Source organism: Aquila chrysaetos, chromosome 12, assembly GCF_900496995.4.
Source record: "Aquila chrysaetos chrysaetos chromosome 12, bAquChr1.4, whole genome shotgun sequence".
NCBI classification, from domain to species: Eukaryota; Metazoa; Chordata; class Aves; order Accipitriformes; family Accipitridae; genus Aquila; species Aquila chrysaetos.
This window is the reverse complement of record NC_044015.1, coordinates 15,756,835-15,781,662: the sequence shown is the minus strand read 5'-3', so window position 1 is coordinate 15,781,662 and position 24,828 is coordinate 15,756,835. Positions and strand designations below refer to the sequence as shown.

Genomic DNA, 24,828 nt, shown 5'->3' with positions numbered 1-24,828 from the left:
TTTTATTTCATACTGTTCAGGATAGGTATTTAGTATTTTTAACTCTTAATAGGAAATAGTAGTAAAACTACTTAGCAAATACATGAGTCTTGAAGATTTAAAATGTTATCAGAAGCAAACTGAAGAAGAACTAGTAAAAATATTCACGGAAGGGTTGGTTTTGGTATGATTTGTATTTTTTCCCTTCCTTTCTCTCCCCAATTCCATTGGCTTTTATTATAACAATTAATTCTTCATGAATGTTATTTGTAGACTATTTTTCAATGCTGAAAAAGCTAGCAAATATCCTGCTTCAGCTTTCTCCTGCCACCCCCATGCAATTGTCAATGAGTAGTAGTAAAAAACCACTGCACTGAAATAAAAGTATATTGAGGCCAGCAGGGAATAGACTTCAAGAGGATATAATAGAATATCTGACCAAATTTTCTGTAGCAAGTTTCACACACAAAAAAAACCCCATAAACCTAAAGAATGTATTCACATATAAGTGCATATCCACAAAACTTTTTTTTTTTTATTAACTTCAGAGATAGCTACAGTTAGATTCTAAAATTCTTGTGCATTATCCAGTATGAGGTGCATGGGAAAACATAACCTTCAAAAATTTCTTACAGCATGAAATTCTCCATGGTGTTATATTTTATGCTTTTCTTTCTCCAGTTACAATCAAAACTGAATATCCAAGTACTATTGTAATATATTCTTGCTTACTATTTATTTATATAGCAAAAACAATCATGTCATTTCAATATAAGATTGAACACAGCTACAGTACAGCACTTCTACAAAATCTGAGAATTCACATACACTGCATATGAATGTTACTCAGTTTCCCTGAACAAAAATTGGTACTAACTTGGACAAAGCCAAATACTCTAAAAGATGTAAGCTGAATTGCTCAGCTAAACTTTAAAAGGGCATTTAGCAGCATGTAAGTTCTTGCAGTCAGAAAAGAAAGCCTTTAGAAGCATGCATAGGAAGTTTCATTAAAGAAGAGAATAATTTTGTTTGAGAACTCGAAGGAAGAGGCAACTCAGAAGTGTAACAAAATTTGCCTTGCCCTCTGCAAGAAACACAAAAACATCCAATCACAACGAACACAAGACTTGCAAAATAAAACCACAAGACACAAACATGAAATAACCAGAACTTGTACTACAACAGAAGATAAATAAAAGCAAGGGGGACAGAAGAAAAATTTTGAGTTAGAAAGACAAATCAACACTCAAGTTCAACTTTCCACCCTGTTTTAAAATAAGTGAGAATTCTTAAATATTGTAGATTATTTCCATCTTCTCTCCAGAAGGGAGCTCATATTTAGCACTGCTGTTACCAATTTGTTTTGTAATTTAAAGAGACCTAACAAGCTAATAACATTTACTTGTAATTACTAGAAGCAACTTTTAAAGTACTTGTTGATTGTTTGAGGACAGGCAATCTATTTCATTTTATGCACCAGACAGTCATATTTGCAGTTCTGCTTTTTTATTAATTGCATATAACCTTACCCAAACAAATAATTTATTCCCCCCCCCCCCCCCGCCCCAAAGTTCTGGTTTTAAGGTTTCGGTTTGCTTCCTGAGACATAGAAATAATTTCTAATAAATAGTATTTTTAGACTTTATTACTTAGGCACAGTTACAGCTTTTTTTTGGTCTTTTCTTAGGTTTGAAAAGTAACAGCACAGAAAATCCCCTAACCCAAACTTTATAACTCATTGGTTTCATTTCCCAGTTGGTTTTTTTTCCCCTTTTAAAACCAGCATTAAAATCAACTTACCCTCTTTGCCTTTGAATCTTTCCTGATCATATCTGTTGTAGGCAGCTGGAATAGGTTGCTTATTTCGTAAAGTGGGATCCTAAAACAGGTTAAGTAAGATTTGTAAAATATACTAAAAGGTATTTGATGGGTTTTGAATGTCAAAGTATTGTATGGAACTGCTAAAGAGTATAAAATTAGTTCGCTTTTGCAGGAGTTTCAATGCATTAGAAAACTTCTGGTACATTTCCCTTCAACATCTACTTACAATCTCAGAGAAATAGAGTTTAGAAATACATACTGAAAGCCACGACAACAACCTGAGGCAAAACTAAAGTAGCAGTAACAAAGTACATTAGCTAAAACCTGTAAGTTTTACAAAACCACTGAGTTTTTGTAGTATCTCAAGAACTAGTGGGGAGGGGTAAAAAAAGAACCTGTCAACTGACAACTCATAATTTAAGCCTTCAGCAACACACACAAAATGTTCCTTGCCAGCCTGATTAAGCTAAAATTCTGCTAAACCTACAGAATAAAAACTTTGGCAGAAAAAAGGCATTCTGGGAAAAAAGTTTAAAAAAGCACCAATCTAGAGGCACACTAAATACCTGTTCAATCTTTTTTGTGGATGGCTTAGTTATGTATTCACAACTATTCTGAATGGGACATTTGAATAGTCCCATGCACAAATTACAGAATTCAACACGAAGCAAACATTTAAATGTTGGACTTCATATTGCTATTTAAATTTAGTTCTTTGTTAAATCCAGTGGCAACAAAACCAAATCCAAGTATGATTAAATAGCTTTTATAGCAGACTGCCACTGAGTTCAAGAATATATTAGGTTTAATAGAACTCAATAGTAAACACCACAATACAAAACAAATCCTGTCTAATACCTAGATAAACTTAAACAATAAAGCTCTAAGTCTGTCCTCCTGATTTATTACAGGCAAAAGAAACCTAGTTCAAGCTGTTCCCACTCATGAGTCACATTCCAGATTCTTAAACATTTTCTACTCTATCTGTCAGAAAAACAGCAAAACATTTTGTTTGAAATGGCAATAGTCTCATCTAATACATTTTTTGCAAAGAGATGCAGGATGTCGCTAGCATTTGGTAGATGCAGAAGCTGGCACTAGCAATTTAATTTCTAAGTAACAAGAACATACTGAACAAATTAAACCATTATATTCAAGTTACATTTATTGGTATTTAAAGAGTCAAGTCAAAGAGTATCTATAAAGTTATGCTTGAAAGTTGTGCATTCATTGGAACTAAACCAAAACAAATATCATATTTAATACTGGCAAGACACTCTACTGTCACTTTTGGTGTCACAGCCTTTAAATTCAAAGTGCTGCTCCTACCGTTGGTGCTGTATTTGGTGCAGGTCTTTGTTCAGGTGCTCGGCCTTCTTCTCTGGCTTTTACTGATTGAAGAATTGCAAAAATATTCTTGGCAAAGTTCTGAAAAACAAATCAGATACCCGTGAACCTTGCTAACTATTGGCATTTCACATAGTAACAACACAGACAGAAGACACGAGTTGGTTCACCTGTACTTCACAGAAAAACAAAAGCGGTGCACCAATCTTCTAAATAGATGTTTTTCTAATTACTTTTCTGTGACAGGATCCAAACATAAACAGAGTTTTAAGGCCCCACTGCTACCCCCTATTCTTTAAGGCCCAAACTTGCTAAATCTAACTGGCATCATTACACCACAAGGTAAACCAAACTCTTAACAAAACGCTTGTAATCTCCTTCTCCCCTCTTGCCTACCATGCCCTTACAGTCCCTTGGGAACTCTTCATGCTGTAGCAAGAAGGAAAAACTTTTACTCAAGATTTCCAGGACAAGTCTCATTTCCAAGGCAGAAAACCTGCTCCAGCATGAGCTTCTCTTTCCACGGGGCCACAGGTCCTGCCAGGAGCCTGCTCCAGCGCCAGCTTCCCATGGAGTCACAGCCTCCTTCCACTAATGAGAGCCTGTCTGCTCCTCTTTGGCCTTTATCTTGAATTATTACTTCACTCCATTTAGCACCAAGTAATTTTAGTAGTAGAGCCTTTCATTTTAAATTGGAGGAAGCAGGTACAGAAATCACATTTGCAAATCTTTGATTCGAGAGTGATTCAGGATAATTCTAGTAACTTCATGCAGTGTTTTGTCAGATAACCAAGTCATTGAGGCACAACTGAAGAAATTATATTGATGAAGGTTTTTAAAATAAATTCCTCCTGGTAATATTAGTAGGAATGCTTTATTCTAAACAAAAATGTAAACACTAATTAAACTTTTGAAAGGCATATGCTTATTACATTAGCACTCAATAGGTATTTTAAGCTATAGAGATATATGTACACAATGTCTGTCACTACTGTCAATTTTCAGTAATGGTTCATCAGTAAAAGAAACCTTTTATCAGTTAAGAAAAAAGGCCTTTTTACTGATTCAGAATAGCATAAAGCACTCACAAAATGCTTAGATTGTTCTAGAGTATTGTATACTAACACTGAAGTGGTGTTAATTAACAACACTCGCATTACCAAAAAAAAAAAAAGCATTAATTACAAAACAAAGACTTCTGGGATGAATTTTGTAGAAATCATTTAGAGAGCACTGTAATGCAAAGTTTCTCTAAGCTTGTTCACTTGAACTCTGCCAGCATGTTGGTCATGGTTTAACCCCAGCCAGCAACTAAGCACCACGCAGCTCACTCCCCCCCCACCCAGTGGAATGGGGGAGAAAATCAGGAAGAGAAGTAAAACTCATGGGTTGAGATAAGAATGGTTTAATAGAACAGAAAAGAAGAAACTAATAATGATAATGATAACACTAATAAAGCTACAACAGCAATGATAAAAGGATTGGAATGTACAAATGATGCGCAGCGCAATTGCTCACCACCCACCGATTGACATCCAGCTAGTCCCCAAGAGGCGATTCCCCGCCCCCACTCCCCAGTTCCTATACTAGATGGGACATCACACGGTATGGAATACCCTGTTGGCCAGTTTGGGTCAGCTGCCCTGCCTGTGTCCTGTGCCAACTTCTTGTGCCCCTCCAGCTTTCTCGCTGGCTGGGCACGAGAAGCTGAGAAAGCCTTGACTTTAGACTGAACACTACTGAGCAACAACTGAAAACATCAGTGTTGTCAACATTCTTTGCATACTGAACCCAAAACATAGCACTGTACCAGCTACTAGGAAGACAATTAACTCTATCCCAGCTGAAACCAGGACAATGTTGTCAATCTGCTCCAAGCTGGAGGGGCAGGAACTGGAAGACCACCAGAAACCACTTATAAAGGCAAAGCCATTCCTTGAGCAAGCCCAATTCTTTTCACAAATGCTGAAAGAACTCACACAAAACTGTATCTGAAGTTATTTTCAGTCAGAAAAATCCTGGAAGAAGAAAAACTTTAGAGCTGAGCCATGCACATATCAATTATACAGGGGTACTCAAAATCAGCTCTGTTCTTCAGAAAATAAGTCTAAACTACACGCTTTTTACTGGGAATTCAGAGATTTCTCCCAAACTGTGGGCTGGGCAGCATATCAATCACAATTCTTGTCATTGCTGTACTTCATCACATTTGGTCTCCTGGAAATGACAAGCTACTCAGTCTTCTGTAATTCAGGATGAGAAACTAATTAAATAACAAGAAAAAGGGTTTTATAAGAGTGATTATTCATGTAGAAGGCAAGTCTTCTTTCAGTTACAAGGAAGCTACGACCAGCTTTCATATCCATATTTAATTCATAAAACCTAGAGTTAACATACTCTTAAAGTGAGCTTAAATTTCAAATTATGAATTTTTCAAAGGCATTTTAGCATCTCAGATTTTAATAGCCTGAAATTGCATGTCCTGGACCAAGTTTTAAATTCTAACAGGTAAAAAAAACCAACACAGGACTTTCTCCCATCTGCTGAAAAGAAGTCGCTAATAAGCATGAAATTACAAAGTGTTCTTGCTGATGTCTTTTTTCCACAGCATGAAAATGCAGGTCCCCCAAGGCCACAACTAATATCTGTTTGGAAGGGGAAAAAACAGCAGTGTTTTAACAAGCACTCGAACTAGTATCATCATCATGCTGTTCACTGGGTTGGTCAGGGACATGGGATTACATTACTGTGACAGAAAAATGATCAAGCAGTAAGTCCGCTGCAGGTACCAGCTGATTTGCAAAGCCCTGCAGAGTCACAAGACTGCTAAGTTCTCATTGTTCATCCCTTCAGAGATCAGAATATGAATATCCCCTAGCTTCTGCCCTGGATTTAGTTAAACTTAATACCAAGTGCAACATTTTTATTACCAAAAACTTCTGATCTGGGGGACAGAGCAGAAGAAAAAAAAAAAAGAAGCTATCTGGTTTTCCGCACTAAGACTTACAAAAATCTGAACATGCTTGAAAAACAATGCTTAGGAAAATCCTTTTCTCTTTGTTGATTCCAACCATGCCCACACCTAATAATAATTCATCACATTGATGGGGGAGAAGACACAAAATGTTTCAGCCACTACCAAATCAGGTTTTTGATACTATCTTAAGTAAAGCCCTATCATAATAGATTTTTCCACCCATCATCACTCATGCCTCTAAAAAGACAACTCATGCACTAGATGCAAATTGGAAGAGAAAACAATGGTATCCAAAAGACAATCAATAACAGCAGCTACGGTCAGATAAACGTAGTCAATCATCTTACAGAAAGAGTCACACAGATTCTTTAGGAAAGCCTGCAACAGTAAATAAATTCTCAAAATTTACTGGCACAGATGCTCTATCTATCCCTTGCCAACATAGTGACTAACATACACCAAGGCAAGTTACTATCACTGGTGTTAATTTAACACCAGGCTGTTTGAGGAGAAATACCAGAGCAAGTAAGATCAGCTTGCTTGGCTGGGGAAGACTTAATGCACTTACATCACTAACAAGACTCCTTTTGTAATAAAAATACTTCCACTTAAATATATCACAATTTATTCTAAAAAATTGCAATCTTCATTCTGCAACCTTTCTTTAATTTCTATAACTAGCCAAACCCCTAATGCTTATTAACAAAGACTTCTAGTCACAATACCAGCTTTATCATGCTAGGAAAAAAAAAAAAGTTTCTAATAACGATCATCAAGGAGAAATACCGACTTAACTTGACAGAAAACAATTCTTGAGGCAAAAAAAATTCAAGAAAAGCATACTTCATCTCAATCATCTGAACAAAAATAGAAAATTAAATCTAACATGTAAAACTAGAAGCATATACACTGTTATACAGCATGGCTTCTAGAGGGCTTCAAAACTTTCTTACAGTCAAGTTGTAACCACTTTTCAATCAGATTTTACATTCTGGTGTTTCACTGCGGAGAGAAAAAGAGCCTAGGAACAACCATATAAACTCAAACTCAAACTTGAGCTGACAAGAAGGATTTCTTGTTCAATGTGCATCCCAGGATGATCAAGAGCTGCAGAATGCTATAAACATTGTCCAAACCTATATTAGGGCTGAAGAAGGAAAAAAATCAAGCCCCTGCCACACTTCTTTACACATTTCCTTGATATGCTCAGACATACTCATAAGTCCTTTGCAGCAGACTGAAAGGCATGATGCAGTACCAGAAATCCAATATGTCTGTACAGGGTTTGCATGGCAAGGTTTTGGTAGCCAGGGGGCTACAGGGGTGGCTTCTGTGAGAAGCTGCCAGAAGCGTCCCCCATGTCCAACAGAGCCAATGCCAGGCATCTCCAAAAAGACCTGCCACTGGCCAAGGCCAAGCCCATCAGTGACAGTGGTAGTGACTCTGGGGGAATAACATATTTAAGAAGGGGAAAAAAAACTGCACGCCAATTGCAGCCAGAGAAAGGAGTGAGAACATGTGGGAGAAACAACCCTGCAGACACCAAGGTCAGTGAAGAAGGAGGAGGAGGAGGTGCTCCAGGCGCTGGAGCAGAGATTCCCCTGCAGCCCATGGGGAAGACCATGGTGAGGCAGGCTGTCTCCCTGCAGCCCATGGAGGTTCATGGTGGAGCAGATATCCACACCTGCAGCCCATGGAGGACCCCACGCTGGAGCAGGTGGGTACCCGAAGGAGGCTGTGACCCCATGGGAAGCTGGCGCTGGAGCAGGCTCCTGGCAGGACCTGTGGCCCCGTGGAAAGAGAAGCTCACGCTGAAGCAGGTTTTCTGGCAGGACCTGTGACCCCGCGGGGGAGCCACACTGGAGCAGTCTGTGCCTGAAGGACTGCACACTGTGGAAGGGAGCCACGCTGGAGCAGTTCATGAAGAACTGCAGCCTGTGGGAACAACCCATGTTGGAGAAGTTCATGGAGGACTGTCTCCTGTGGGAGGGACCCCACGCTGGAGCTGGGGAAGAGTGTGAGGAGTCCTCCCTCCAAGGAGGAAGGAGCAGCAGAGACTATGTGTGATGAACTGACCGCAACCCCCATTCCCCATCCCCCTGTGCTGCTGGGAAGGGAGGAGGTAGAGAATTCGGGAGTAAATTTAAGCCCAGAGAGAAGGGGGGGGGGGGGGGGTTTAAGATTTCGTTTTATTTCTCATTACCCTACTCCGGATGATTGGCAATAAATTGAGTTAATTTTCCCCAAGTCGAGTCTGTTTTGCCCACGACGGTAATTGGTGAGTCCTTATGTTGACCCACGAGCCTTTTGTTATATTTTCTCTCTCCTGCCCAGCTGAGAAGGGAAGTGATAGAGCAGCTCTGGTGGGCGCCTGACATCCAGCCAGGGTCAACCCACCACAATTCCCATCATACAGTTTCAGCAATTCCTATGTACTGCATGACACAAAAAATGTAAACAGTATTCAGGTGGTCTCATAGAAGTACAGCAGAAATTAAAAATTTGTTCATATGGACCATGAACTAATGAACTGTATATTTAAAAGAAAATATTTTGCACATTTAAATTTAAAGCACATACTTAAATCTGGAGTGCTTCATTTAAGGCATCGCTCTCCTATGCCTAAGAATCTGTTTCTTCAACTTGTAAACTGTTCGCTAACAGTGAAGTTGATCTTCCCTCCTCCTTGCTCTTCTAATTTAAAATAGTCCTAAAGCACTGCATTTTATGTTGTGTGCTAGGTTGCCCTCAGAATCAAAGGTTGAACATAGACAAGATTGACATTCAGGGATAGTTACAAGCAACTGCAAGCATGCAAATATATCAGTAGAACAGATATGTGAACTATTGGTATTCTCTGCACTGTGCTTATTCAGACCATAAAAATTTCCATCATTTCTGACCCAGCATCCTTCCTCTCCTTACACAAGAACCCTTCAGAAACAGGCCACAGCTAGAAACATGATCTTGAATTATATAGCTGTGACAAAGTAAATCTTCCTTTTTGAATTACATACACATGCACCTCTCCCATTTACCTTATTTGCTTTCATTTGAATAACACGTACAATGCACAAGATGCTCAACTGCACTAACAGGCATGGTTGCAGAGAGCTTGCGGTACCTCTCAAACTATTCTCTATACACTGTCAACCTGTACATACCATACTACAGTTAAGTCATACAACAAGCATACTACCACACAGACAATTTTAAGAAGAACCACCTAAATAAATGGGTCATCTTAGTTGTCCTTTCAGGACAACAGTAGTATTAAGAAATTCGCAATGAAGTACTAGAATTTATACAGCTAACCAACTGAAGCACAGTACATGGCTTAATTTTTTTAAGCTCTAAGATTAGGGAACCTATACAAAACTATTCATAAAACTCAACGTGTTACTAACTGCTGGGGAAAAAAATAGAAATCAGACACTCCCCTTCATAAAAAGTTACTCTGGGAATCAAATAACATTTCTTTATGTTCCAGTCAAAAAGTTCATTTAAGTATTACTATAGCCTACTGCACTGAATTGCTATCAGCCCTGTATATTTGTGGACTATGTTTTCAGTAAAAAGTTCCACTCCTCACTTATTCCATGTAATCTTCACTAAATTTTTTATAGCAAGAGTATTATACAAAAGACAACTGAAACGTTTAGTTTGAAATAGCACAAAGGCTAATTCAGAAGCATGAAAGCGCAGCAATGCTGTAACATCCCGAAGACACAGCACAGTATAAAATCTGCTCAAAAATCCCCCTCATAACATAATCCTAGTTTATTTCTCCTATGAATGCAGCATATGGAAACACTTTTTTTTTCTTAATACTTATAGAAGTAGTGCTTAATAACGGTGAAGTTACTTTATAGCCAACCTAAATTTTCTTTCAGGAAACATAATGCTTTATTCTACAGATTTCTCTGATAAATTCGAGGTACCTATTCACAAAACAAGACTCATTATTGTGCAATATAAATATTTTTTTTATAATCTGGCCCACCTTTCCTTTAAGTGCTGTATTCAAAACATCTGCATTAGTGCCTAGCAGCAATATAATGGTCTTCCCAGTTTTACTAAATAAGCTAATATAAGATAAAATGGTGTTTGGGAACTTAAGCTAGACCATGCCATTACACTTGTGCACAGCCATTCTAAAGCCATACGCTTGTTCCATTCAAAAGCACTAATGAGGATACTAGTTGCTATTAACCCGGCACACCTTTGCCTTCTCAATTTTGCTATTAAATTCACTATTGTGAATTTCAGGAGCATAGAACAATTCTGCCACCTAGAGCCCATACACAAAGTTGCTTTTACAATCAAATAATTTATTTTAAAGTATCCAAAATTTTACTCTCAGACCTTTTAGCAGTCAAAAGTGATTAAAATACTATTAGTCTTGCTATAAAGTTATTTTAATATAAATTGCAGTTACAAGATCATATAAAAGAATTTACTGAAACTGTGATTTTAACTGTAGTATTAATCCCCTGACAAGTGACTTAACTAGTAAGAAAGCTCAAAAGGTATCAGAACAAAAATGAAAACTAGAAGTAACTGAAAAAGTGGTTTCTCCCAGCATTTACTTCAAATGTGTTAACTACTGTTAAATGGATCAACCCTACAAATAAACAACATTAATTTAAAAAAAATAAAGTATGCCAGTATTAACTGCAGTGGTAATATTTTCCAGGTGATAACACAAAACTAAAAATATTTACCACCATAAAGATGAGATTAATCTGTGGAAAATGAGAAGTCCTGGTATTTAATACTTATGTACAGGAATACAAAAAAACACAAAGGAAAAACATTCTGAAATAGTTCAGAGCAAGACACTCTATTAGCAACTGGGGGGGGGGTGGTGGGGAAATAAAATCAAGATTATGGAATTTAATACATACAACTCGCAGTCATCGAAGTTAGAGCTGAGTCCATTCCCTTCTGTATTAATGTCCTTTTTTATAGATATATAATACACCGGGCATCACCAACCTTTTTTCCAAAGAAAAGTATAGATAACTAGTACATTACAACAGGGCTGCAATAACTAAAGATATCAAATCTGAGAACGATGATTTTTTTTTTTTTTAAAGTTGTTTATTTAAACTGATTGCTTGTTATACACATAAGATTCCTGTGTTTTCAAAACAAAGAAAAACTAAGAAAAATATGTGCTGGATAGCCTAGTCTCACATAAGAACAGGTAACAGAAATATGAGGATTAAGGCAGAAAAACATTTTATTTGATTCAGGCTTACTTCCTACTTTATTAGAAAAGGAAAGAACGTAATTTTTTATATATAAAAGCACTGATAATTCAGAATATTCTCTTAATTTTTTGGTAAATATTAAGCAGGGAAAAGATTAACTACCCGGATTGTGAGAGAATCAAATTGGTCAGTCTGCAGAAGTGAAGCAACAGCAAGTGACAAATGCAACTCTGCTTCAACATTTCAACCTAGACCTAGCAAGTAATATGCACATGAAGAAACAATCTTATATTGACAAAAAGATACAATTTCATAATTCAAAGGTTATGAAACTAGAGGGACTGAGTTTCACATAACTCTGACCTTGGAGTTTTAACGCTCTAAGTAGTTTTTCCGTTAGTAACAGACACCCACTTAAGGAGCCCACATCTGATCATTCTTCTGATTTTATACACGCCTAATCCCATTAGAAAAACATTTACCTCAAATTCAGATTTCTCATGTCCAACTTACATGGTTCTACTTCAGTGCTTTTCCCTGGAACATAGCCAGGCACTAAATAACAGTAAGACACCGTACAGGTCACTCTGGACTCCTAGCGCCTTGCAATGTCTTCAAAAGACTTACACAAGGCTCAAGGAAGACAGTAAAGAAGGGATTTACAGATCTATTAAAAGAGGCCAAGAAATACACAAAACCAGCAGCTGGACAAGTCCCATGCAGTTACTGCACAGACATACGTAAATGTGCATGAGTATGGACTCACGTACATGAAGCATATATAGCCATTGTTCCAGTTTCTTAGCAAAAGCTATTTAGAAAGGTTATATGGCATAACCTTTAAGACTTCCCATATGTTCAATAGGACGGGTGTTATTTCTCCTGTACATAGGGTTAGAGTTCACTTGAGAAAAGGTAATTCTAGTATACTCACATCTGTAAGAAAATATGACTGAAAAGCGCTACCCAAAATGTAAAGTTTCAGCAATAATCTCTAGCATATCCCTATGTATTGGGTCTGGGTGAGATGGAATTAATTCTCCCCATAGCAGCCCTCATAATGCTGTACTTTGCATTAGTAGCTAGAAGGGTGTTGATAACACACCAGTGTTCTGGCTGCTACTAAGCAGTGCTGGCACAGCATCAAGGCTGTCTCTTCAACATTCCCCCCCCCCACCAGCAGGCTGGGCGTGGGCAAGATCTTGGGAGGGGACACAGCCAGGACAGCTGACCCCAACTGACCAAAGGAATATTCCATATCATATGACATCTGCTCAGCAATAAGAGTTAAGAGAAAGGAAGAGGAGGGGAGGCATTAATTATTACAATGTTTGTCTTCCGGAGCAACCGCTACACGAACTGAAGCCCTACCTCCCGGGAAGTGAATGGACATCACCTGCTGATGGGAAGTAGAGAATAAATCTTTTGCTTTCCTTTGCTTCTGCACGCAGCCTTTGCTTTTATTAAGCTGCCTTTATCTTGACCCACAAGGGTTTTTTCAATCTTATTTTCTCCCCCACCCCCATCCTGCTGAGGAGGAGAGTGATAGAGCAGCTTGGTTGGGCACCTGGTGTCCAGCCAAGGTCAACCCACCACACCCTACAAAGAAAAGTATGAAAGATTTGTATTTTCTTTTAAAAAACATCAGAAATACTCAGAGCTCACCATTCCTGTAAAAGCACTGGTTCATTTCCAAAGTTACAATTTCAAGGCCCACATTAGTGCATTTCCAAGATTCCAATTTTAAGATTTCTTTTTAAGTAGAGCATGTTCAACCCAGCCCACCCAGTTACCATGCTGCTTATCTAAGAAATATTTCTGAGCAATCTGGGAGATTAAAAAAAGTTTAAAGAAAAAAAATCAAGTACATCAGCAGTCACCAACAAAAATACGCCCTCCAAATACACCTGTGAATGCTGAAACTCCTGCTTAGGCTACTTTAATTTGTTCCTGTAGGAACACATTTACAGTAGAGACGGAATGAGGAGGTTTTTCCTTCAGAAAAGGTTGCTGAAGCCTGCTACAGGAGACGATAAAAAAAAAAAAAAAAATCAAAGGATTATTCAGGAAGGAGAGCTAGAGGAATGACATGAAAGGAAGGAATTAATTTCAGTTTAAACACAGGTTTTTTTCTAGGTGTTCAATGGTTTGTTTTACAGAACAGCCAAACATTTATCTGAAAATATATATACAAAAGAACTGAAACCTCTGCAAAGCAGTAATTTAAAATTTAACACTCCAAACACTTACGATGGTAAATATTCTATCTATGGGTTAAAAACTTTAGCTAACAGAAAGGATATCTTGTTCTGTATACAAAGTTTCTCTCAATAAAGAAGTTACAACAGTAATATTTTTATTAGTATTTTCCTCTAATATTTGCAGATTCAAAAGTGTCAATATTAATTCTGACATATCTTCACCAGACAATATTTCAGTTCAAACTGATTTAACATATATAAATATCTGACAAACTTAATCTGTTCTCCAGAAACAGGTTCCATAGTCAATGGCATGACTACATTATCAGGAACTCATTCATATCCTTCTAATATGATGTAAATAAGCATCCTGAATTATTATATCTGCTTCATACAAAAAACACCACCAAAAAAACCCCAGTGAGACACAGGAGCAAGACACCTTGTCCAAGTATCAGTCTACAGATTAAATAATTTTCACTTTCTTCTTTAAACTTCTCTCCCCCAGCATATCCAGCTGTATCGGGCCTGAAGGTAGCAACTCCCTTACTCTGATTTTTGTGTGTGTTTGTGAAGATTAAAAATGAGAATTGGACTGCATGAAGAGCGAGGACGAACAGAAGATGCTAATTTCTTAAAGCCCTCAACAATTGTGGCTGTTAAAAGAACAGTAAAGGAATTCAGAAGCAGCTCTAGCATCAAGTACTTTTATTGCTTTTGAAATCTGACTAAATTTTCAGTTGGTTCAACTGTCAGTTGACTCACCAAAACAGCAATGTTATGTTGCATGCCTTTAGCCAAACCTGAAATTAAATTGCTTTAAACAATAGATCCTCTGAAGTAGTTCTAAAATTAAGTTACTATGAGAGGAAAAAAAACCCCTTGGACCAAACAGATGCAATTTGGCCCTGAAAAGTGATTACATAAAAATGTCACATTATTCATAAAATCTAGAAGACTACAGACTTGGGGAAGGCCAACAGATATTTAAAACACACAGTGCAGGGTGACTCATCCACTAGCAATTAAATCAAACACTGCATTTCGAAAAGAAGGCAAAACTGCATAATAATCAGGTAGAAAACTATGGAAAAATACCTCAATAAAATGTTCTAAGCAAAACATAAAAATAAGCAAGCAAATGCAAATTCTAGAAATCTTAAAAACAGAAGAGGACAGGTGAACTGAAATGTCTGATTTTACAAACAGTAGGAACCTCACAAAAATCAGTAAAAAGACAGCCAGGGATCAATCCCACATCTGATCAAAAGAGGGTAACAGAGGGGGTAGTACAGATAAAGGACCTGTGTGATGCATTATAGGAAGCTTAGACTCAAATAAACTATGAATGACAACCAATGAATGATGGTAAATGAATGATAACCTGTCCCAAATCATTAGAGCTATATTGCCAATATGAATGGGACAATACAGAGACTTCCAAAGAAGAAAACACTAATTATGAGAAATTGCAGTTACTTTGTAGGTTGGATAAGTGTCAAGAAGGGAAGTGATGCAGCAATTAACTCTTTAGCTATCATAAGTAATTGCTTATTGGAGCAACTGGCCAAAGTAGTCACAAGAGGAGAAGCATTTCTTGATTTGGCCCACAGTACCTACTTTAGAGAGGTAGCTGCTGAAAAATATTCTACAACAGGAGTAACAATGCACTCAAATTCAACATTCTTGTAAACAACAAAAAAACCAAACCAACCCCTATAGCCAGGAAAAAAATCCACCACCAGAATTTCAGCAAGTGAAGCTATGTAACAATGAAGATATCAAAGAAAGAATTAAAAGCAGCATCTAAAGGGCAGAACGCAAGTATCATGAACACTTTCAAAAGGTGTTAAAAAAGAACACTACATCACTGGAGACGTCAAAAAAAAAAAAACAAAACCCACAAAAACAAACCCCCAAAACCTGGAACAGTTCTATAAAGCAAAAAAGGCCATTTGAAGTAAAAAGCAAACTTCAGAATCAGAAAACGTGTCCAAAAGGAGAAAGAGTAAATACTCCATAAATATAGTTAAGATTATTGCCATCTACATAGAATTTTGAGGAGCATCTTGCTGGAGGAATCAGTACTTTTTGCAAACACATCAAAAACAGAGGAAACCTGCCAGAAAACCGATAAGGACAACAGATTATTTTCTTTTTGCTGTGGCCCCATCTTCCTAGTATTTTCTTTTTGCATCTTAAGCTATCTCTGCATCTTTGTTTACTACAGAGAACACTGGGAAAGTTCACATAGAAGACTTTCTCTGTGGAGAAGAGAGCTTGAGGAACTGCCTCAGACTGAAGCAATTTTTGGAAAGAAACAAAATCGACATTTTGGGGTGCTCACTCTTTGTTACCATTCACCCAGGAGTTCTAAAGGATTCAGATACTAATAAGTCAGACACTATATGGTATGTAAACTACTGTTGTGTTTAAACATTCTAGGAGGATTCAAGAGACTGCAAACAAATCTATACCAAGCAGTGAAAATTTACAGTAAAAAGAATTATCTATCAGGCACATTAGCAATTCAAGTATCATACAGAAAAGCCAAAACAGCATTTGCAGAGCAGTACTATGCTTCTCTGATCAAAATTCTTTAAATGAACAGGCAAGTAGATAAAGAATGATCTGCCTGAGATAACGTATCTGAGTTTTCTAACTTTTGAGTAGGTCTTCACAAAAGTTCTTTTAAAAAAAAAAAAAACTCAACCAAAAAAACCATCCCAACCAACCTACAAACAAAAAACCCTGGAGCTGTTCTGGGATAAATCACAGCCCTGGGTAACAAGAGATGCTTCCCCATCTACTTACTCTCACTGTTACTTGTACAAAAATATAAACATTAACATCCAATGATTTCTGTCCATGCTATCAAGAAATAAAGGCCTGCTATTATGCCAATTATATTCATCACACTAGTCAAGTAACTGCATGCTGGAGTCCAAGAACAAACTTGATCTCCTGTTTCTTGCCTTTCTCCCCATGTTAGGTTTTGCTTAAAATCACTACCTCATCTCACTATTACAAGGATACTACAGTAAAACATCCAACTCTTTCCCTAGTATCTTTTCAAGTTTCCCTTGGAAGACTTGTAAAGATATGAATGCCATGAATGATTCGTTAAATGAGGAAAAGCTACCCAGATTCCTTCAGTACAAACATTTCCGATGACTAAAACAGTAAAGGCTTTTACCAATTTATCAACTGTTCAGCAGTGAGATTGCTACAAATCTCACAGACTCAAAGAAATAACACTCACTCTGTGTGTAGCATACATGCAGGTACATGCCACATACCTAGTAATTACCCCATAGTTCATTAATTAACTTATTCTACCACTAATACCATGACACCAGGTTGTGAAAATGAGCGCTATGTAAAATACTCTTAAAAACAGACAAATAAAAACTAGGACCTCGTTTACTTCTAAACATTATTTTCCTGTGACAGTACTCAGAAGTAGTGAAGACAAAGGATGTGATTTGACAATAACCTCAGGAAAACAGACATTTGCAATGTTTTAGAAATTAACTTACTGCCTCCTTGAGAAATTTAGTGCCAAGTATCACTGCAATAAAGAAAGCCTAACTGTCCAAAAAGAGCAAGCTATCAGCTGTGCTTCCAACCATTTCTGGATGGCACATAACCAAGTGCAGCTAAAGACATGGATTGAAGGAACATGAAGGGACAAAAATATACAGAAAAGCCTCCTCATGGTAACACTTTGTGGGTTTGTTCATTTTCGCATTTTCTCTCCTTACTTCTTTGGTGTTTTCCACAGCTTAGCAGCCTTTGGACTTCCAATGTACACATGTTGCTACTGCTACCAGTTACTCCCCACTTTTGTCTATTTCAAACCTGCAGGTACTTTCATATAGCCCTCCCAAATGTAGGGTTCAAGCCAGCTTTGTTTAAGAGGAATTAAGCGATTACTTGGTATCTTTTAAGTGGCTGAAGCATGTATCTCAAAATACTTTGTAGGCTTACCATAATGAGAAAAGAATGAACTCCTCTGTGACTGTGCCAACAGTCCTCCAAGCCTACCTTTACCTAGAACACTAAGCATAATCCCCCCAGTCATCTATAGTTAACAAGCTAGAGACACAGAAAATAAAAAATGCAGTTTGCCATTTCGATCATAAAAATAGCTTGGTATCCAGAGCATTACCTTGCCTGTGCTTTGTAAGATTGTAGTTCTTGTCCTCCACACTCTCTCCCGGCTGACAATATCTCTGGTTACATCTACTTCAGCATCGACAAAACTTCTCTGTTTAAGAGCAGTTATGTCATCATCCAGATCAGTTTTGATAGTGGATCTTTTCTTTGCCATGATTTTTGCTTTGATAGCAGCAATTTTTTCCACTGACATGGCTTCAGACAAGGACCTAAAAGAGCAAAAACAACAGAAGAGACTGAGTAATTGAACAGCACTGGTGAGGCCGCAACTTGAGTACCGTGTTCAGTTTTGGGCCCCTCAGTACAAGACAGACATTGAGATGCTGGAGCACATCCAGAAAAGGGCAAAAAAGCTGGTGAGGGGCCTGGAGCACAAGTCTGATGAGGAACAGCTGAGGGAACTGGGGTTGTTTAGTCTGGAGAAAAGGAGGCTGAGGGGAGACCTTATCACTCTCTACAACTACCTGAAAGGAGGTTGTAGTGAGGTGGGTACTGGTCTCTTCGATCAAGTAACTAGTGATAGGACGAGAGGAAGTGGCCTCAGGCTGGACCAGGGGAGGTTTAGATTGGGTATTAGGAAAAATTTCTTTACTGAAAGGGTTGTCAGGCATTGGAACAGGCTGCCCAGGGAAGTGGTGGTGTCATCATCCTTGGAGGTATTCAAAAAATGCATAGACAAGGCACTTCAGAACATGGTTTAGTGGGCATGGTGGTGTCAGGTTGATGGTTGGACTCAATATTAAAGGTCTTTTCCAACCTAAATGATTCTATGATTCTATACAGTTCTTCTGAATAAATTTGTGAATGAGTAACTTGATCCTGCTTAAAGTTTACAGCTATGCTATAATTCGTAAAACAGTCATCTTGCTTATATGTGACAATTACATGAGCTTGGCATTGCTGTTTTGAGCATGAGGGTCAAACTTCAGACAAAAGGCTCCATCCCAGTATTAGCACAAAAAAGATCAAAAAAACCCAACTATCACAAGCAGAAGTAAAGATTGCAAGGGTAAAGCATCAGGACTAACACTTCCATTTACAACATCATCTGAATTTCAGCTCCCTGTTATTTTTAGTGGATTACAATTTTGTGTCCAGTCAGTCAATCCCTGGCTGCTCTGAGGCTTTCAAAGGATTAATCTAAATTTCGGCTGAGGTGCTGTTACACAGACTTGGCCACTTGGAAGATGCATTACCTTTTCAGAACATGTAGACCAAACAAACAACAGATGGTAGTAGTTTTGTCCACATTAATCTGTGCTTGAGGTAGCTCAGTTCAGTTCAGTCCAAGAGTGCAACATTTCTATCTGTTTGCTTTTAATTGGAAACACAGAATTTGGTTGCCAAACAGTGAGCCCTATTGTTTTGCAGGTGAGCTGAAGAAAAGGACTGAATTGCACATACCCAATTTAATTTTACTTTTTTTTTTGAGAGTACATTGAAAAATTAATACAAGTAGTACTGGTTGTGAAGTATTCTCCTTTTACAACCAAGCTATTGGAAAAGGAACTTTTTTTGTGTTGCCGTTAAAGTAACAACAGTGACAAGCAGAGTTCAAACTCACTGCCTATAAATGTTATTTGCACTTTTTTAAAAGGGCAGTCTTCTACATTCAGCATTAAAAAAAAAAATTTGTAAATATAGAATACAAAGTAAATACGAATAATAGTCAGTAAACCTCACTGCAGCATTGTCTCACAACTCCAAAACAAAGTTGTGATACACTCAAGCTAGTATTCAAATTATTAGTTTATGCAAAACAACGTGTGTACTTTTTGATTTTTTGATCCTTAGAGTTTCTGATTTTGCATCAGGTATGACAACCAGATTTTCTTCTTTTTATATAGTTTCCTTTTAAGTACACCTAAACAAGACACAGAGAGGAAGGCATCATTCAAAACACCTATTTTTCATGTGGTTATGTGTAATTATGGATTCTATAAATGCCTCAACTCTGCTATATTAATTGTTGCAAGGCTAACTGTTAAATTTAATCCCAGTGAAGGACAGACAAGCATTCACAGTATTGTTTATGCTCAAGAGACAGATTTCTCAAAAATGCAGCTGGTCTATCAAGTGAAACTACTTATCTGCAAAATCCAATCCAGACAAAGCAGTACATTAGTTCATACTCATACACCTTAACCATAGGAAGCACAACTCCCATTTTACATTATGGAAGCTGACACACTAAAGAAATTAAGCAGCTACCTTTACTTTAAGGCTTCTAAACTCAGGTATTTGAAAATGAACTACCAGACTCTGGCATCCTACTAAGCCCAAGATCCTTAGCAGCAACAAGATCTTGCAAGAATTTCATTTCCACTCTGCTTGGCTTTGGGAAGATATGGGGTAAGACTCAAAACCAGCTGTCATTCTTTACAAAATTCTGGATGGATACAACAGAAGAGGAAAGGTGATGGGCAAGTTTTTAAGCACTTGAATACTGATTACTACTTATGGCAATGACAGTGCATTGTCCTCTGGTAGCTGACTGCCTCTTCAGAGGCAAGCAGCTCACCTCTGCAGGGAGTCAAACAGAGGTTGTGTTACCCTTTGATCTGTTCTCACAATGTTTTCCTCCTTTTACATGCAAGACAGTCCTCAATACAGGACATTTTTCTTTGAAATAGAGAAATAATTAGCCTCCCCTTGCAGTTCTGCTCATTGTATTTGACTGCTTAAGTAAACACCATGGCAGAAGCAAGCAGAAATGGCAGACTTGGTGGGAGGAAGAGACAACTGTCCACTCACTTCTGAAGACAAACCAAATCTCATTCCATGACATCTGAACTTCCACTCAAGAACAGGACTCTGACCAGGCATGAAGTTCTGCCTCCTCAGACGTTACTAATGTTAGCACCTAACGGAGGGACACTGCCACTGAGAGCTGTTGGACAGAAGTAAAACTGGCTGTCTTGAATAGCACAAGAGTTGTTACCAGTCTTTAATTAAGCACTATCCATAAGAAAAAGTATCCCTACCTGATCTGCTCCGTTTGCACGATACCTTCTTTATGTCCTTCCAACCGAGCTGCCAACCGCTCCTTGTCAAGGCGCACGCACTCTTCATCCTAGCAGTAACAGTAATGTTTAATTTTTGTGCATTCTCTTTAAAAAACTAAATACAACTAGAATTAAAGCTATTCAGAGTTTTCTTGTTTTGTTTTTGGGTTTTTTTCACATTTGCAAGGACAATCTTTATTTCCAATTATCTTCGATCTGTGTGCTAGCACGAACTGTACAGCTATTGGAAATTTCGTCTCAAGAACCACAAATTATAACTAGAATAATGAAAATACTACCATTCCCTCGTAAAGAGCCTTGCTCAGATGACAATTGTGAGCAACAGAAAAATCAGAGAACTTAAAGCTGGCAAACAATGCACACATTCAGACAGGACAATACACATACGCACATACATATTTAAGGTAAATTTATCTGACACTCAAATTTGCCCAGCTATTTAAACAGTGACATTTTTAAAGAAAAGAACAGCTCAGAACTGTTGTATCTTGAAGCAGAACTTTTATAAATGGCATTCCTAGTAAACATAAAAACCAAGTCAAGAGTAAAGAAGCCTACAGTTACTCAAGCCAGGTTTGAGGCAGACATGTAATTTGAGAAAGCAGTAGAGATGTAATTTTATACCATCTTTTCAGCTTCTTAATGCTGGCACCACTTGTGTTCAATCTGTCTTATTTCCCCACAAAACTTAAATCATCATCAAGCCTGCCCTGTTGCTAAGAGGCTGTTTGGAAAGGCTGAAGCACAGCAAAACCAGTCATGCCCATGTATCAGGAAAGACCTGGAATCTCTACACAGAGATGATCTCCAAAAGAACAGACTTTACAGGCTCTGAGCTGCCAGAGCAGCAAGGAAACAGAGAAGATGGCCATAAGCTCGTTAGGCTCATATGCAGAATTCTTGATTCTCCAAATTATGACGGTGAAGATCTATAGTTTCAAAACATACTGGCATCACAACCACATTGGGTAATGTAGAACAAAAAAAAAAAAAATCCATAGATCACCAATAGGCCACCTCTCAGCAATCATCTGCTCATGTGCCATTAAGAATGCATAAAGTTCTTATGATTCTTATGCAGTCATAGTTAAGCATAAACAATGTTCAAATCCAATTCTCGAATAAGGGAATTTATGTATTTGGTAACTCTTCTTCTAAGAAGAAATCTAAAGCCTCAGTACTCTGAAAAAATATACAGCCAGATTTATAACAATTCACATAGGAGACAACTGGATGAACTTAGTTTAAAAAAAAAATTACAAAAACCAGTAAGTCAGATACAATGTGTGTAATAACGCAACGTATTGCTTCTACTCAAGAGGCACTTGTGAGAATACACTGTTAAGTTAATTGCCTAAGACACAGCTTCAGAAAATAGTAATCACAGGGACAGTTTCATATACTGCTACACAGGGACTAAAATAGCAGGTAAAACAAATAAGTATCCATTCATAAAGATAAGACTGGCATTTAAGTATAATCCCAACTCATGGATGGCAAATAACCATAATCAGTCATTAAACAGCACTTTCATTCCAATCCCATAGTTCTAGCAGACAGGTTATAATGCAACAGGTACTTACAGATATGCAGTCAAGCTTTCCCCTTTCATGCTACAACATACATCTACTAGCAGCTAAAATTCCAAGTTTAAATGAGAGGCTTAAATTCTAACTCCTTCCAGTTCATGTTCACACCAACAGAAGTACTGTGTGCACCCAGAGGACAGGTAGCCCAACTGAACTGCTGCAAGAACAGATAAATACTGTAATTTACCACCACCCCCAACTTGTATTGATGACAGTTACTGTCATTACCTCTATTCTTGGTTTCTTTGCTTCTGCTAATATTTCATCTGCTGCTCTTTTAACTACAAGAAAAAGAGGACATTAAAAATGCAAGATTGTAGTACACTGTCATAAAATAAGCCTCAAAGTTATTTTTTAGTTAAACTGTACCTTGAGTGGACCGTTGAAGACCAATTTCAAGTGGAGCACTTCTGTCTATGCTTGATGAGGTTGCTGTAATCAAACACAACATTTCATTTAAGTATAAAAGATTTGCAAAAGTATTTAAGTATAAAAGGAAGGAGGACAACAGACAAATTGCAACAAAGGAAATTCTAACTAGATATTAGGTAGCAAATGTAGTCAAACACTGGAACTGGACACGATAGAACCATAGAATGGTTTGGGTTGGAAGGGACCTTAAAGATCATCTAGTTCCAGCCCCCCTGCCATGGGCAGGGATACCTTCTTCCACTAGACCAGGTTGCTCAAAGCCCCATCCAACCTGGCCTTGAACACTTCCAGGGATGGGGCAGCCATAACCTCACTGGGCAACCTGTTCCAGTGCCTCACCACCCTCACAGTGAAGAGCTTCTTCCTTACATCTAATCTAAATCTACCCTCTTTCAGTTTAAAGCCATTACCCCTTGTCTTATCACTACATGCATTTGTAAAAAGTCCCTTTCCAGCTTTCTTGTAGGCCCCCTTTAGGTACTGGAAGGCTGCTATAAGGTCTCCATGGAGCCTTCTCTTCTCCAGGATGAAGAATCCCAACTCTCTCAGCCTGTCTTCATAGGAGAGATGCTCCAGCCCTCTGATCATCTTCATGGCTCTCCTCTGCATTCACTCCAACAGGTCCACGTCCTTCGTATGCTGGGGGCCCCAGAGCTGAATGCAGTACTCCAGGACTCACGAGAGCAGAGCAGCCATTCAGAACCTGACTGAATATTAAGTTAGATCAGGTTGCTCAGGGTCATTTGGCCCCTCTTTGAAAAGGGAATTGAACCAGATGACCTCCTGTGGTCCCTTCCAACATAAATTAGTGATTCTATGATCTGTATGTACCACATAAAAGAAAACAGAGTCACAAAGATAATTACTTTATAATCTGGAATCAAGATCTACTAGTTTGTCTAGTTTTTGGAACAAAGACAACCTACTGGTTCCTTTAAAATAGATATAAAAAATGGTGTACTGTTCATATTTCAGAAATAATCTCATATTCCAGCATACTTAAAGTTCTAAGACCACCTAGAAAACAGAGCAACTTACAAAAGTAAGCCATATTTATCTTTCAAAGAAACCTCTTTTCTCTGACTATTGTTAACAAAAATTTTAAGATGATGGAATACTAGGCAAATCTGCCAGTCTGACAAAGCAGTGATTTGATATATTTTACTGTACTGAAGATTTTATCCCACACATTTATTGCATCAAGATCAATGCACTACCAAAAGTTTCCCACAGTCTAGAGAAGGAAAGAATATAAACCCTAAGCATTCTAACACATAACTATTAACTAAAGGATGTTAATAGTAATAAAAAAGTAGCTCACTTCTAAACATGCATGTAGGAACGCAGCTCCTATCTAAGTGCCATAAAAATAGCTAAGTGCAGAACAAAATTAAAAAATAAAAGAAATCCTAACTTCGTTTGAGAAGTTTGAACATACTCAATTAAGCTGCACACTGACCATCATTAACCATCCTTCCCCTTCTACCCCTCATTTGAGCCATAAATATGAAGCAGTAAAGCACACTATGTGTCTAAGTTAATAGAAAGCATCACTCACATGTTTCCCCATTTAGGTATGCAAGCAAGTCCTTCCTATCAGGTCTTCTTACAACAGGAATGTTTTCAGTCTGAAAAGACAGCGGACTTGACATTAAACTGTTATTCCCTCAAAGTCTCTTGCTGAAGATTTTTCATTTTATTGAAAAACTATTCATTCACACAGACAGGAACACACGTCCTGCCTCCCAAAAAAGTATAACTATCAAGCTTAAAGATACAATTACTTCCTAGAGGATGTTCAACTACACAAAATGAAACACGTTGTCTGCTATAAAATGGAGAGGACAGCCTTTTTCCTCCTTCACTTCAAACTTGCAAATAAGATTAAGAACTAGCTTTTAAACACACACACACACACTTTTCTCTGCCAACAGTCAATGTTAGTACACAGAAATCAAATATTTCAATTTTGTTGTTCCAACTACGTAGAACACGCAGCACTGCTGTATCAGGTAACCACGTGGCACAGGGGAAGATGAAGCATGGGCTCACAGAAAGCAG

The 24,828-nt window shown here is 37.9% G+C and overlaps 1 protein-coding gene across 1 annotated transcript in view; it reads right to left on the bottom strand.

Moving 5' to 3' along the window:
* CDC73 (cell division cycle 73) overlaps positions 1–24,828 on the bottom strand; it is a 119,126-nt gene that overhangs the window by 87,628 nt on the left and 6,670 nt on the right. Inside the window, exons 3-9 of the mRNA XM_030033874.2 lie at positions 24,326–24,395; positions 22,705–22,767; positions 22,564–22,616; positions 20,705–20,793; positions 17,713–17,929; positions 3,130–3,228; positions 1,780–1,858 (exon numbers count right to left, since the gene is read on the bottom strand). Coding sequence (XP_029889734.1) covers positions 1,780–1,858; positions 3,130–3,228; positions 17,713–17,929; positions 20,705–20,793; positions 22,564–22,616; positions 22,705–22,767; positions 24,326–24,395 — 670 coding nt within the window. The remainder of the gene's footprint in view (positions 1–1,779; positions 1,859–3,129; positions 3,229–17,712; positions 17,930–20,704; positions 20,794–22,563; positions 22,617–22,704; positions 22,768–24,325; positions 24,396–24,828) is intronic.